Here is a 15966-nt window from a genome sequence, read left to right as displayed (position 1 = left end):
TTAAGCTTATGCCACAAGTGAACATCTTGACTGAACTAGCACATTATTTTGTTTTTCTTTTTCATGGCATTTCAATTGGTGATGAAGGTAATGGCTCCGTAATGTATAAGTCTCTGGAGTTTCTGAATTGTTTACATGTGCCACTAACATTAACAGAGAGTTCTAACGTTCTCACGATTGGAGACTTAGTAAGAAAGTTCCAGACCACTGAACTAGACTGCTGTTTCAGATCAATCCTTTGTTTCCTTGATGGTCAGTTTCAGTTTTACATAACAGAATTGTTCCTGCAGTGTGATGACCATCCCAGACTATTTATGGAATCTACTACGGATTCTGTTCTATCTGGCGCTGCAAGAATGTGTTCGGAGCAGTCATGTCTGAAGTTCTTAAGTTCTCTACATTGTTTTAACCTAAGCGGCCAAACAGTGAAAGCTCTTGGTCTAGTCATTAGAAATTGTAAACTTTTGAATAGCATTGGCCTACATAAGGGCGATGACTCGGTATGTGATCTTTTGGAACAAGTACCAAACCCGAGTAAGTGCTCTTTGACGATTGGCGGTTTCACTTTTCCCCACGGTGTCAGTGGTCATCTTACATCAGCTGGAGCCGTGCAGCTTGCCAGTTTGTTACCGCAATTTGACAACGTCATCACTCTTGTGCTTGACTTGAGTGTTTGTTGTTCTGTTGCAGTGGACTCACTGGCTACTAGTATCACACACAAGACTCTCGAGACGCTGGTACTGAGGGGAATAGGGCTTACTCCAGCAGCAGCCCTGGCGCTCGGTAGGTTGCTTCCTGAAGCATCATCGCTGGAAGCACTCGAGTTAACCGTTGTGGGTGAAGGCATTGTACAATCCGAGGAAATAGAGGCCCTGTTTGGAGGATGTAACAAAACACTGCCTTTAAAGAAGCTTACTTTAAGTGGTTTTAGCGTGAGAGGTTGTCTGGCTCCACTCACTAAAAGCTTTCGCTTTTTCCCCAATTTGATAGAGTTGAATCTTGGAGGGTTCAATGGAGAGTTCAATATGGATGAACAGAACTTGTGTCTTCTGCTGGAGAGCTTAAGATTCATTCCCAATCTCAGGATACTGAGCGTTAAAGGCAAATCACTGAGTCAAGCACATTGCTGCACAGCGGAAGTAAACCCAGTAGCGAAAGTTACACACAAGACTCTTCAATTTCTGAGCCTGGGTGGAATAACCCTGACTCCAGCAGTAGCCGCGGCGCTTGGTCGGTTACTTCCTGAAATGCCGTCATTACTAAGCCTCAAGTTAACTGGTGTAGATGGATCTGGATTTGATTTGGAAGCTAAGGAAATGGAGGCGCTGTTTGGAGGATTTAATAAAACACTGCCTTTGTACAAGCTTTCTTTCAGTGGTTTCAGCGTGAGAGGTTGTCTTACTCCACTCAGCAAAAGCTTGCGCTTCTTTCCCAATTTGAGTAAGCTGAAACTTGAAAACTTAAACATGAATGAACATGACCAGTGTAGTCTGCTGGAGAGCTTTGGATTCATTGCCAAGAATGTAATGGAACTGAGCATACATTGCAAACCTCTGGGTTACTCAGATTGCCCCACAGCAGAATTAACCACAATCGGTGCACGTAGTTATATACAATATTCAAGTTCTATGGGAGAGAAATTGGAGCTAAATCAGGCAATAGGCCTGACTCCAGCAGTAGCCGAAGAGCTCGGTCGGTTAATTCCTGAAATGGCGTCCTTGAACTCATTCGAGTTAACCGGAGTGGATGGAAGTATTTTGCAAGCTAAGGAGATAATTGCGCTGTTTGGCGGATTTAACAAAACGTTGCCTTTGCAGCGACTTACTGTCGGTGGTTTTAGCGTGAGAGGTTGTCTTGCTCCGCTCACCAAAAGCTTCCGCTTTTTCCCCAATTTGAGAGATTTGAATCTTGGATGGTTCAATGCAGAGTTCAGTATGGATGAACAGAACTTGTGTCTTCTGCTGGAGAGCTTAAGATTCATTCCTAATCTCGAGACACTGAGCGTAAAGGGCAAATCATTGAGTGAAGCACATTGCTGCACGGCAGAAGTAAACCCAGTAGTGAGAGTTACACTCAACACTCTCGAGCAACTTCACCTTGATGGAATAAGACTGACTCCAGCAGTAGCCGTGGTGCTTGGTCGACTACTTCCTGGAATGGTGTCATTAAAAGTACTTGAGCTAACTGGGGTGGATGGAAGCGTTTTGGAAGCTAAGGAAATTAGGGCACTCTTTGGAGGATTTAACAAAACACTGCCTTTGAGCATGCTTACTTTCAGTGGTTTCAGCACAAGAGGTTGTCTTGCTTCACTCACGAAAATCCTTCACTTCTTCCCCAATTTGAGAGAGTTGAATCTTGGAGAGTTAAACATGGATGAAAATGACTTATGTGGCCTGCTGAACGCAGTTTGCTCTACAGTGGAAGGAAGCACAATGGCCAATATGACTCGCAAGTCTCTCGAGAAACTGAATCTTATTGGTATAAGCCTGACTCCAGCAGTAGCCGCGGCGCTCTGTCGGTTACTTCCTGAAATGCCGTCATTAGAAATACTCGAGTTAACTGGGGTGGATGGAAGTATTTTGGAAGCTAAGGAAATGGAGGCGTTGTTTGGAGGATTTAATAAAACACTGCCTTTGAGGGAGCTTACTTTCAGGGGTTTCAGCGTAAGAGGTTCTCTGGCTCCACTTACCAATAGCTTCCGCTTTTTCCCGAATCTTAGAGAGTTGAATCTTGGAGGGTTTAATAGAGAGTTCAATATGGATGAACAGAACTTGTGTCTTCTGCTAGAGAGCTTAAGATTCATTCCTAATCTCACGAAAATGAGCTTAAAGGGCAAATTAGAGAGTCAAGCACATTGCTGCACGGCAGAAATAAGGCCAATAGCGAGTGTTTCACACAAGACTCTCGAACAACTGCACCTGGATGGATTAAGCCTGACTCCAGCGGTAGCCGTGGTGCTCGGTCGGTCACTTCCTGAAATGTCATCCTTACAAGAACTCAAGTTAACCGGGGTGGGTGGAAGCATTTTGGAAGCTAAGGAAATGGAGGCACTGTTTGGAGGATTTAACAAAACACTGCCTTTGAGCGAGCTGACTTTCTGTGGTTTCAGCGTGAGAGGCGGTTGTCTGGCTCCACTTACCAAGAGCTTCTGCTTTTTCCCCAATTTGAGAGAGTTAAACTTCAATGAAGAGCTAATTATGAATGAACAGAACTTGTGTCTTCTGCTGGAGAGCTTAAGATTCATTCCTAAACTCAAGAAAATGGGCTTAAAGGGCAAATTAGAGAGTCAAGCACATTGCTGCACGGCTGATGTAAACCAGGTAGCGAGTGTTACACGCAAGACTCTCGAACATCTGCGCCTGGATGGAATAAGTCTCACTCCAGCAGCAGCCGCGGTGCTCGGCGAGTTGCTTCCTGAAATGTCATCCTTGCAAGAACTCAAGTTAACTGGAGTGGATGGAAGCATTTTGGAAGCTAACGAAATGGAGGCACTGTTTGGAAGATTTAACAAAACACTGTCTTTTAGCAAACTTACTTTCAGTAGTTTTAGCGTGAGGGGTTCTCTGGCTCCACTCAACAAAAGCTTTCGCTTTTTCCCCAAGTTGAGAGAGTTGAATCTTGAAAAGTTAGATATGGATGAACATGACTTGGCTGGTCTGCTGGAGAGCTTTCAATTCATTCCTGGTCTGTGTAAGTTGAACCTGTCAGGCAATCCACTGGGTCACGCAGTCAGATCTATCGTGCCACACGTCAGCAACTTGCAGGAGCTTAAGTATCTTTGGATTGACCAAACAGGTCATTCTGAGGAAGATTTGAATTATGTTCGAGACACTCTCCAACAAACACTACCCGAACTCAAAATCCAGAAATGGCACAGCTAATTCCATTCAGTATCATGCGATGTGTCAGCCTAGTTTCCTATTATTCTTGGCTACCCCTGAGGTTTTGACTTTCTTAATGAACTACGTTTTGGATGTTTCTTCTTGAACGGTGAGAATTTTACACACGTCCATGAAACTCACTGACAGCAAAGCAACTAGGCTTACCGATGAATTGTTTTTTACTCGTTTGAAGTCATGAATAGAATACACGAGAACTGACTGGTCCTACTTCAAGAGCAGGGCCAGTTTAGCCAGTAAGAGACGGTACTTGTTCCAAGGACTGACGGGTGTGATGTAGAACCTTTGAAATTTGAAGAAAAATGTGCATGTCGCTCAATCAGCGCATGTGTGAGAATTAGAAAATTCACAATTTCGGAGCAGCTTATCGATAGCCATCAATTTGTTCGACTTATATATTCGTGAAATTTTGATTGATGGTAAAAAAAATAAATAAATTACCTTTATTTAGACACGGTAAGGATTAAAGCTATAAGCTTGTGGGGCCGTGTATTCCTGATCGAATTGGAATTTGGAAGTGTTGGTTTTTGTGGAGGGAGGAAAACCGGAGGACCCGGAGAAAAACCCTTGTAAAACTGCTTTTCAGTCAAAGAGTATGTTTGAGTCAAGAGAACACCCTGCGAGCAAAGTTTCTTTCAATATCGGGAATCCCAGATCGATTTAAATGTGTTAAGTTTTGAGGCTTATGTGTGCTGTATTTATGATTTTATTTGCTTTTCTTGATTCTCTGCAGTGTAAATTAAATATGCTGAACCTTTCTTGAGTACCGTTCATTTTAAACGAAGCTATTTTATTCCGAATTAAATAGCAAACAGAATTCTTCACTCTTGCTCGTCGATCGAGTCGGACTCAACATTGAAATCAAATCCGCGCGTATACAAACAAAGATTTCGCAACACATTTTTCTCGGTTTCTTTACCAAACAAATTAAAGTAGGTAAAAAATAAAAACGTTATTTGCCGGCCTAGGTCGGCAAATAACATATATATATTAGAAAACATCGAAACTCGGAAAATTATGCTTGTCAAATATATTTAGCCTTGGAATGTCATCTGTTGATTTAGGCTTTGTTTACACGGGACCAGTCCGGAACGGATCCGGTCCGATTTTCGGACCAGATAGGCCTTCTGTTTACAAGGGACCGTTCTGGAACTCGTCCGAAACGGATCCTGCTATTTTGCAGGTCCAGTTATGGATCCGTTCCGGATCGGTTCCAGAGCGGTCCCGTGTAAACACATGTATCGGTTCCAAACGGTTCCATGTAAACAGAAGGCGATCCGGTCCGGTGCAGTTTGGAACAGTTCCGGTCCGGTCCCGTGTTAACGTAGCCTAAGCTTTGACGTTGCGCAAGTTTTAATTGTGATATTTACTCTCTTAAGGTGGATTTCCACTGACGCGTAATTTTTCACGTGCGTTTACGTGCGTGAATAAAATTTAGAGACAATGGCTGCGGTCACATCTAGACCGCTAACTATAGTTACGACGGCGTTGACTATAGTTAGCTATTTCGGTAACGTGACCGCTTCTCTGTTCGCCCTAACTATAGTTAGAAAATTTACGCCTCGCTGATCCAAAACAATACACACTAACTATAGTTATACCCAAGCAAGGTTCATGGGTTAGTCTTAAGTTTACAAACGAAAAGCCAATCAGAATGCGACAATTCTTTTCGCACGTGCGAGATGAACATAAATATGCAAAACAAAGCGTGAAGGGAAGGAAAACAAGAAAAACAGCATGCCAAGAAATTACATATCATCAATGTTAGCAAAAATAAAGCTTGAATTCTTCGGTTTCTAGCATCCTTTCTTCATTTTATTTTTTTCAACGCCGAAATGCCTTGCAAAAATAGAAAAAACAGAGGAACAACTGGACACAAATAAACAACAAGGGCTGTCATGAACTAATTTAAATGCCAAATTATTCACAACCTAATCAGAACTAACTATAGTACTATATTACTTCTGCTGTCATTGTTATATGGCTAAGATATGGAGAGCGACACTCCGGTGAAGCCATAGGCGACACAGAGTGTCACCGGCGGAGCGGGAGATTTTTTTCTTCGGGCGTCCATGGAAACAAAGCGGTCAACAGCAAACGCGAAAGATACAAAAACAAGGAAAATACGCCCGAAGACAAAATAAACGCTCCGCTGGAAGTTGAAGCACCGAACACAGATCGCTAAGGGAGGGAGGGCGGGGCGCGACATTTGAACTGTAGTCGTGGTGTTTTACCGTCGAAAGACCTAGAACTGTGGTGCACGTTGAAGGAACGGTTAATATAGCACCGCTACACCAATAGGAGAGAGCCATGGGAATAATTAGCCATTTCCACGGGACTTATGACCTGCATGCATAATAAAGTACTATGCAAATGACTTTGAATAGTTAACTGCATTGGTGTGACCGCAAAGACGACAGAAAGCACTAACTATAGTTAGATATGACGTCACGTAACTTGAGACTAACTATAGTTAAACTTTAGTTACGTCGTAGATGTGACCGCAGCCAATGTATAAAGGATTTGCGTACACGTTAACGCAAGTCATTCATACATTGTCTCTAAATTTTTTCACGCACGTAAAACGCGCGTTAAATATTACGCGTCAGTGGAAATCCACCCTAAGAGAGAAAGCCTTTATTTAAATAGGGTTACTCCATCAGCTTTTACAATAAAAAAAACTGTTATCAATAGAGGCCCTAGTAAAAAGTAAAATTAAAAAAAAAAAAACGCTAAAAGCCTTACAGTGTACCTAAAAAGGATTTGCGTACACGTTATGTTACATTTGTATAAAATCGAAAGATTTAAAGATAGATATTAAGATTGTCTTTTACCTTACTATAACTTAGTTCCGCTCTTAGCTAAGAATTGCAAGCTAAGCGTTATTCCTCCAGAAAATGCATAATTGCAATATGTCCTGTTGTTTATCATGTTGAATTTTAGTGCAAGTGTAATTTATTAGTATTCGCTAGTATAATGGACTCTTGAACATAGAATCATTACAGTCGTAAATAAGAACATAAAAGGAATTTCTTGTCAAGTCTTAGGAACTGTCTGTTGTATTTTGTTCATTATTTATTCACATTGCTTGTTGTAAAATGTGAAGTAAGCACTTTCACAAGTAACACTTTTATTTACCTGTACACATCCTACGGAGGAAGCAACTTCCTTCTTTATTAATAAACTAGATGTAGCTGTTTATTTAGCTTTGAACTCCATTTTAACTTGTATTTTCAGCTATTGTAAAACATTTGAATTACCTCAAGCTACCACCGAGTTACCAGTCATTAGTTCCAGATCTGTGTTAGTCCTTACTGCATGCTGTACGACTGACAAGAGACAACGACCTTGCACCTCTGGCATAGTAACGAATGCCGTGCAGCGAGCCTGTGCTCTGCTAAGCTTTTCCCCGATCGTGTCCGTCCGTCTGTTTATCAGTACATTAAACAGCGCCCCAGCTGAGAATTCGCGTTCCTCCCAAATCACGCAGTATCGCTAAAACCCTATCGTTACACGCATTATTCTTCAGCCTGCGAAGCTGGTGGTCTTAACCGCTTGTTCTCTTCCTGGACACTCTACCAATCTGCGTTTCCCGTCCACTTGTGGACAGACAATCGACCAAGAGGCGGCTCCTTTCCACTTGTGGAGTTGAGAAAATGTTTCGAATAGTAGAATTTTTGAGAGAAAATAAATCCTCGTTGCTTTTTCGCTCTCCTTTTACCAGCATATAACTTGCTTCTTCCAATTTAATTTTTTCATGTAAGAGGACTTACAGAGCTCTTTTCGAGCACATTTTGGGTTTCAATAAGTTTTTCTCAAAGCACCCGACATAACGGGGGATTTTCTAGCGGGGGATCTTTTCCTTGATTTGTAAAACAAGCTTGACTTTTCCAGCCTGTCATTGGTTTGCAAATTGCAACTGACGGCTGCTGCACTGAGTTGGGTTCCTCGCCTACGCGGTCAAACTTGTCTCTTGCCATTTACACAGTTCCAACGCCGTCTACTGTACTACAGTCACCATTGCTGGTTAATAAACTTAAAGGGAGCTTGATATAACTGTTTAAACTTTTTTTTGTTTATTTTGGGGATGTTTTAAATTTCTTTCTCTTCGGGGTCAACGCGGGATTGGCGAAGTTTCGGCGAGCGAAATCTCGTTTTTGAGCATTGAAGTTTGGTTGAAAAATTTTAGTTGGATAGTTTTTAGTATGGCAAAGTGAATATATGAAAGACATATATGTATATAAAACTGGGGATAAATGATGCAATGAATGAAATGATCCACGCAGTGTGTAGCAATTTAAGTAATTGCATTTTTTAGACAGAAACAAATTCAAGGCTATAACGAGATTTGAACCCATGACCTCCGCGATACCGGTGCGTTGCTATACCAACTGCGCCCGAATACAATTGTTTTGAGGTCTTATAAAAAATTTTGTCAGACATCCTTCTCCCTCCTATCACATACATGAATCTAAAGAATATCTTTTGCGGAATTTTATGTTATCGTGTCAGTCGTGGGAGGCGCGGTGGCCTAATGGTTAGTGCGCCGGACTCCGGATCGAGCGGTCCGAGTTCGAGCCCCGGCCGGGTCACTTGTGTTGTGTTCTTGGGCAAGACACTTTACTCTCATAGTGCCTCTCTCCACCCAGGTGTATAAATGGGTACCGGCGACATAATTCTGGGGGGGAACCCTGCAATGGACTAGCATCCCATTCAGGGGGGAGTAGAAATATTCCTAGCCGCTTAATGCTACGGAAACCGGGATAAGCTCCGGCAGTGTGGGCCGCTTGGCTCGTGGCTTCTCCTTTTGTCAGTCGTGACGTAGCCTATAAACACGTCCCCTCCCCTTCTTTTCCCGATTTTTTTGAGGAGAGGGGGACGGCTGTACACAACTTTTATCTCAACTGATTCTACCTGACTAGACTGTTCACAGCCCTCTATTTTTCGTATTTTTTCGATCGATGAGCACAGTAAACAACGGCAAGAGAATTGGACGCAAAAGGCAATAGACAATCTAGTACCTGACAATACTAAAATATTGCCTAGTTCCTGTGCGGCTTTTTTATCAGGCCTTCACGGTGTTGTTGACGTCACTACTCGTTTCGGTGACGTATCCGAGGAGAACACTCACTTTTTCGCTCGGACCACGTGCCCCGCAATGGGTTGACTGCGACGAAAATAGAGGCCTCAGAACTAGGCAAACTATAATAAACGCTAAAGGGGACGTTTCTTCGTCATGGAGTTGTTTTTAGCTTTCAAGTAAACTGCGAGCAGTTGCTTTAATTGCCCTTCAGGGTCGGACCAAGCAAGAAGCGATAAACACGAGAGGACTTGCCATGAGCGGAAATGGAAAATGGAAATGCAGGCACTGTTTGGTGGATTTAAGAAAACACTACCTTTGTCTCAGCTTTCTTTCAAAGGGTTTAACGTGAAAGGTTGTCTTGCTTGTGTTAACTAAAACACGTCACATGGCGAGCGCCATAATTTTTTAAAACAATTTAAGCGTAACTACATGTAGCCTCCCACACAGTCGTTCTTAGGGGCGATCGTGTTTCACTTCTCCCCAAGTGGGGAGGAGTGAAACACGATCGCTCCTAAGAATGACTGCGTAAGAGGCTAACCTACATGTAGCTCATAGCTGCTATCAGTAATGTCACAATCTCACTTAAGCAAACAAAACCAATATCGCTTCCCAAGCAAAATTATGCTCGTTTCAGATTGCTTTTGGTCCAAAAATCAGATTTATGTAGATTAATTTGCCTTTGAATGTTTTCTTGCGTGAATGGGTCATTGATAGTTTTCAAATAAGCGTTCAATAATGTAAGAGGGTGCTAATGGGGGTACCCAATTGTCAGTTAACTACTAATTTTTTGGCCAATTGTCAGTTAACTACTATATTTTTGGCCAATTGTCAGTTAACTACTAATTTTAGTTATCTATCAACTTTCACTTTCTTACAGCGAAAACTATTGCGTCATATAAACCCGAATTTTCTTTCCTTCAGTGCGTCAGTGATAAAAAATAAATCAACAATACACGACTCTCACGCACGTGTAGTAGCCATTTTCATAGTTTTGATATCATAAGTATATCTTTGAGAGATCTTTGTTAAAACAGTCCTTGTCTTCTAATAATTTGGTAATTTTCTGCTCGTCGTACTGCACAAATCTCGCTATTTTCCCGCTTTTAGTCGTTCTGCATCAGAGCAGTTGCCGTGTAACGTGGGAACGAGGTTGCCATCGGTAAATGCCGTGGGAACGAGGTTGCGATCGGTTAATTTTTGATGTAGGACAATTGACGTCATTAAAATGACTAAATTTGGTCGGCGCTAGCCGGTTAGCTGGAATTAACCGGGGATTGGAAAAGAAAACGGAGAAATATTTTGAATGAATAACAATATCAGTTAATATGTTATCTGGTTACGCAGCGGGGCAGGTAAATGTCACGAAATAGCTTTGCTGTTAAGAAAAAAATTGTGATTTTTATTAACAACAACAATAGTATTCAGTTAAGTTAATAGAATGTCACTTAACTGTTAACGTCTCATTTATCAGTTAACTACTAATTTTTTGGCCAAATATCAGTTAACTACTATTTTTTTGGCCAATTGTCAGTTAACTGTTAACTCCATTAGCACCCTCATGTAACACAATCTCACTTTATTTGCCTTTGAATGTTTTATTTTTCCATGGGAATTGCGTCATTGATGGTTCTTGCTCTCAAGGCCCGTTTACACAGGCGATTTTTGTCGCGCAACTCAATGCAATTTTTGTCGCGCCGAAGTTGATGAAGTCGTCGCGAGTTTGCTCGCGCCAGTGAAACTAGCGGCGATAACATCGCCGCGTGTAGACTTGCCACAAGCCGACTCTTTTGAGCGACGAAGTCGCGAGAAGCAGTAGTTTCGAACCTGTTTGAAACTTGGTGCAACTTTGGCGCGACAAAAATTGCATTGAGTTGCGCGACAAAAATCGCCTGTGTAAACGGGCCTCCAGGCCCCGGGGGGTACTCCCTATAATGGCCTATACGGGGAGGCTCCGCCCGAAAGGGGTACCTTTTTCAGGCTTCAGGTATATAAAAGGGTAGGGATTTCACGAGCTTAAGTATATGAAAGGAATCTGTCATTTGGCTATTTAAAAGGGCCTTTAATTAAAATATTTCGAGCAGACGCAATTCATGGCTGTATTATTTTAATTTATTAAGCGCTACATAAAAATGACAAGAAAACGTCCTATTTAAAGTCCACGCCACGTCTCTTAGGTGTATGGGGCCCGCCATGAAAGGGTTTTTTTCAGTTAAAGGTATACGAAAGGGGTACAATTTCTGTCAAAAATGGTATATAAAAGGGTAAGGGGTTAGAACTTGGGGCGTTGCCTCCCCGTATAAAACTTTTTTGAGTACCCCACCCGGGCTCCAGGCTTCGTTAGCGCGAATTCTATTATTTAACTCGAAGCTTGGGACCGACTCAAGTGTTCTGGACGAGCGTCCGCTGGGGTCTGGAACGAGACAGCTTCTTCGCTTGCTGCATTTTTAGGCGAGGACGTTAGTCTCGAGCCTTATGTTATGAAGCGATAAATTGGTTGGGTTTACAACGGGCGATGTGATGATTCGAACCGAGGGGGGATTGGTAACTAAGAATATGGCTTGAGATTGTTTTCCTCCGCCATCTTGGTTATTCGAGACTTTTTCGCAGCCAGAAGCCTTGACTCGAAGTAAGATTAGTAGCTTAAATTGCGCTCACTTACAAACATATTGAGATATCATAGTACACAAAAACCTTATCGACACACCGAACTAAATTGTGGTTTACGAGCTTGGAGTCAGCTGGCGAGTGCTGTTTCGGCAGACCTTTGCCTTTCAAGACTGAAGTTGAACTGGATATAAAGCATTGAAAGCAATATAAACACGGCTAATTAAACATCAGGATTGATATATATTTGTGATCTGAACTACTGGCGACATTGTAACCTGAGCTTTAACTGAAGAGGAGAAGTGCAGAAGAATATATTGCCACAACTGCTGAGGTGAGCGATCAAAAATTTATATCAGTTTGCTTGTACATGTACTTTATTGAATAACGTAATAGACAAAGTATTTATGGAATCAAAATAACGATTTTAAAAGGCTAAATATCTGCTAGATGTTGTTATATTTAATTTGCTGGAATTTATAGATTACTAAGCATTGAGAGAGCTTCATTCGCGATCCCTTCTGTCAACAGAACGTTTTCGTATACTACTAGGTCAGATTTCAACATTGATCTTAATAATGGTGTGCAAAGCAGCAGTAAATAATTATAAACAAGTGATTGTAAAATATGGATAGAAACAAACTTATTTCAGGCTTTACCACTGACAAAAGAACTACAATTGATCACATTTATACAAATCTAAATAAATACTGATAAATCAAGAGTCCAAACTGGTGTTCTCAAGACACACTAAAGTGACCTTAAAGCTGGGTGGTTTAATAGCAACCAAAAAAGAGTATATACATTTTTGTAGACCATAATAACTAGTAAATGATTTAAGAAGCATAGTGTACATGTAGAAAGATGTGTTTCAGAAAAAAGAAAATTTTAAGTAACTACTTATGTTGCAATAAATTGTTGCAATGTTGCAATCAATTTTAACAATTGATTCTTTCTTTTATTATGTTTACAGAACAGAATTAAAAAACAACAGAAAACATCCAAAATACAGTTTTCAAAGAATCCACTGACAGCTGTGTTTTGTCCTAATTGCTTCAATATGTTTAATCTGCACTTTGTCAAGAAGCAGCATGAATGTGTGAATGTGGCTATTGCATTGGAACTGCTTTGACTGGAACTGGTTATTGGCCTCTATTCTGCCTCTATGCAATATATAGAAAGCCCAATCCTCACTATGAATGGCAGATATATTTAAACAAAACACAGCGAAAACCATGTAGCAATAACACCGAAGTTAAAAGAATAAACTGTGTAAAACATCTCTGGATTTGCTACTGAAAGACTCTCAATTCAAATTCATTACTGGCAAACCACTGTATCAACTCTACTTCCTAGACTCCACATGTACTGTATCAAGATGTTGGACTTATTGGACTTACTTGCATCACAAATTGTACAGAAAGTGCAAACAACTTTCAGCCCCATTTAAATTTAACAAGAGTAAATCAAGATGCTATATCAACTTTACTTCCTGGAAACTTGTACTTCCTTAAGCTTGCACTGCGTGTTTTAAGTGATATTAAGTTTTTGGACTTACTGCACAAAATTTACATTACAGATTGTACAGTCAGTGCAGACAACTTTAAGCCACATTTAAACAAGAAGCAATCTAGATACATTATTTCAAGACATTTTATTCTTGTCAAAGTTGTGGAAGTTTCCTAGCTGTCTAGTAAAGTTACAAAATATGTTGCCTTCCATTGTGAAAAGTCGTGGTAAAAGACATCTTATTAGAGTTTTACGAATTAAATCGTGCCAATTTTGTGATCAAAGCAGCTTACAATTTGCCTTTTATTAATTACAGTAACATTGGTTAGAAACTAACCTTTCCTTGGAATGCACAACTAAAAACACCACCGGAAACAAAGTACTGTATTTTAAAATTTTATTTCCCTGACAAACCCATTCCCCCCCCCCCCCACTTTTATAGCAAATGTCTCAGTGTCTCAACTTTCGACTTACAGTGAGGAGCCCAAAAGGGTGACCACTTTTAATGTACTAACAATTTTTGCCTTGCACGAAAGAATGCTAATTAATTAAAAGTGGTCACACATTTGGGCTCCTTGCTGTAAATCACACATCTTTTGGACTCGCATTTTCACTCAATAGACATTTTTGGCTTTGTCAGTGTAAGTAGCCCATTTCAAAATCACATGATGCTGAATACCAAGAGAATTTTTTCTGAATTTGAAAGTAGTGATTCTCAAGAGTGATGTCACAGTCTGAAATAGGACAACAAAAAAACGAAGCCCGAAAGGTCCCTTCTCAGTTCTTTGTCTGGAATTTTTAACATACTGTCTTGCTTTACTGGAACGTCCTCGCCTTAGTATGCATTGCATACCGGTTATTGCTTCAGTGGTTTGCTGCGTTTAGTTGGACACAGTTTCTGTCTTTTGATCAGAACTTATTAAGCTATGGTGTAGACACTTGTGGTCTTAAGGTATGTATACATACAGTAACCACATCTGTAGGGTTCAACTTTAGATAAATACTTTTGGGAGTGTTGCGAAGAAGTCAAATCACTTCCGCTATAGAATGAATGTCTGCTGTCCTCGCGTTTATCATTTGTGCCTGACGTTACGTCAGTTTTTTGATAGCGGAGCTCCCCAGCGCGCGCCAGCGCGCGCGGAGCGGAGCACCATGGGTAATGCGGGTAATGATTTTTGTCAAACCGTGAAGCCGAAAAATTTTGGTTGCGTACGGGTTGGCCATTTTGTACACGCAACGAAACCCCGCGAATTCGCTTCCAGTCTTTTCTCAGAAATCTAATAATGTAGACTGTGTACATTATCTGTCTGGAGTTACCATTGTAGACTGTCTACAATTTCGTGCGGGAGATTGGGTTGGCGTACGCGCCCCGCGCTCGCCTACAGACTCTCGGGGAGGCGGAGGGGAGTCCCATCGCAACCCAAGCGGGGGGGAGACAATCTTCTGCCTCCTTGGTTAACCAGAAATGAGTGAGGTCAACGACTAAGATCTTTGATATTGAACATCCATTTTATGGTCAATTGACAGCTGTCAAAACAAGGTATCCGCTGACCAGTATCACATGACCATATCGCGGGCTCAGGTTTAGAACTGGTCAAGGTCGCGTGTTTTTTTGAAGTTGACCGCTGACCAAGTGATGGCATTGCTATTGGACCGCGGGCGCAAGTGAGTCGATTCAGATTTACATGAAGGACAAAGTGAACAACCCGGACAGTTTGTAAGCTGAACGAAGCACAAGGAGAAAGTGAGCAGGAAAAAGAAATGTCTTCGTAAATATTTCTCGGTCTACCCCGTCTAAAGGTTTTACACATCATGGAAGTTCTGGCAAACGATAAGGGCTTACGGGGAGATCCGAAACAGCTGGCGAGCGAGCGAGTTTCTACCGTTTCGGCGGCTGACCAACTCGGAGATTAATTGAGCTAAACTCAATTCACTGAAGTGAAGGAAAAAAGTGTCAATAGCTACACGGATGGAAAAGGCTGAAATAGACCTTCGCAGATAATTCAAAGGTCGGTGGTGCTGGAGTATAATTTATAGCTTTCATGTACAGTATGTTGCCCTATTACCGGACACTTTTTGCACTTACCGTAATATCTTGCTTCAAAACAGCACTTACGAGCTGAAACTTACCCACAATGTAGCTTCCACTGCTGGTAAGTAGGTCGTGGAGTTTTATCTTCTAAATCTCTTTGGCTTCTTTGTAATCATGGAAAGAGTTGGTCAAATTCGGTGCCCTAATTCCGGACGAGTTGCCCTAATTCCGGACGATAGTTACGAGGAAAATACTCCCTTTCTCTCGGAAATATTATTCCCGATCATGGCAAAATATAGGCTGAATAAAGGATTATTCTTCTGAAAAATTGTCTTTCAGGCAAAATTTAAAGCATTTTTCTTTCAATTTTAGCGAGGAAATCATCAGGCCATTGACGTAAACAATGTTCAGCGAATGTTTCAGCCACTTGAAACGAAGTTCGCCAAGGAAGATTAATCAATACCAAAACAGGTATCGAAGCTTTAATACAGCACAGACAGTTACAAAAATGCTTGTTTTTCAAGACCTATTCCATAAAATTGTTTTCAAATAGGTAAACAAGTTTGCTGTAGGTATGCGTCCGGAATTAGGCACACCTCATCAAAAATTCAACTTAACTCTTTGGTGACCGTGCTCGGAAATTAAGAGCGAAAACTGAAAATTTATTATATGCTGATAAACCTAGTCCTTTTACCTTTACTTTAATATATAAATAAATATAATATATCGCGCACTTTGCGAGAGCAGAGCGCTTTATTGAAACGATGTAGTTTGACGCGCTGTAAAAATCGGATTTACGAAGAAAATAATTTTTACCTACCTCCACGAAAACTTGAATT

At 41.2% G+C, this 15966-nt stretch overlaps 3 protein-coding genes and 1 long non-coding RNA gene across 13 annotated transcripts in view; all 4 read left to right on the top strand.

The window, feature by feature from the left end:
- LOC144650893 (uncharacterized) overlaps window positions 1–6529 on the top strand; it is a 93932-nt gene extending 87403 nt beyond the window's left edge. For 3 of the 4 annotated variants that reach the window (XM_078510678.1, XM_078510676.1, XM_078510677.1), the window contains 2 exons: window positions 940–1392; window positions 1849–6529. In XM_078510678.1, coding sequence (XP_078366804.1) covers window positions 940–1392; window positions 1849–3881 — 2486 coding nt within the window. In that variant the 3' untranslated portion in view covers window positions 3882–6529. The remainder of the gene's footprint in view (window positions 1–939; window positions 1393–1848) is intronic. The other variant, XM_078510679.1, reaches the window with a different exon arrangement.
- The window catches only part of LOC144650899 (uncharacterized), a 217039-nt gene that overhangs the window by 69116 nt on the left and 131957 nt on the right, over window positions 1–15966 (top strand). The gene's annotated exons all lie outside the window — the stretch shown is intronic.
- Window positions 1–15966, top strand: part of LOC144650892 (uncharacterized) — a 136523-nt gene that overhangs the window by 69189 nt on the left and 51368 nt on the right. The gene's annotated exons all lie outside the window — the stretch shown is intronic.
- LOC144650871 (uncharacterized) lies at window positions 11939–13957 on the top strand. The gene is made up of 2 exons (XR_013570213.1): window positions 11939–12138; window positions 12239–13957. It is a non-coding gene; the product is annotated as an uncharacterized LOC144650871 (long non-coding RNA).

This window comes from Oculina patagonica, chromosome 4 (genome assembly GCF_052425735.1).
Source record: "Oculina patagonica isolate OP01 chromosome 4, crgOcupat, whole genome shotgun sequence".
NCBI classification, from domain to species: Eukaryota; Metazoa; Cnidaria; class Anthozoa; order Scleractinia; family Oculinidae; genus Oculina; species Oculina patagonica.
The sequence above is the reverse complement of the archived record's forward strand: the minus strand, read 5'-3'. Positions and strand labels throughout refer to the sequence as shown.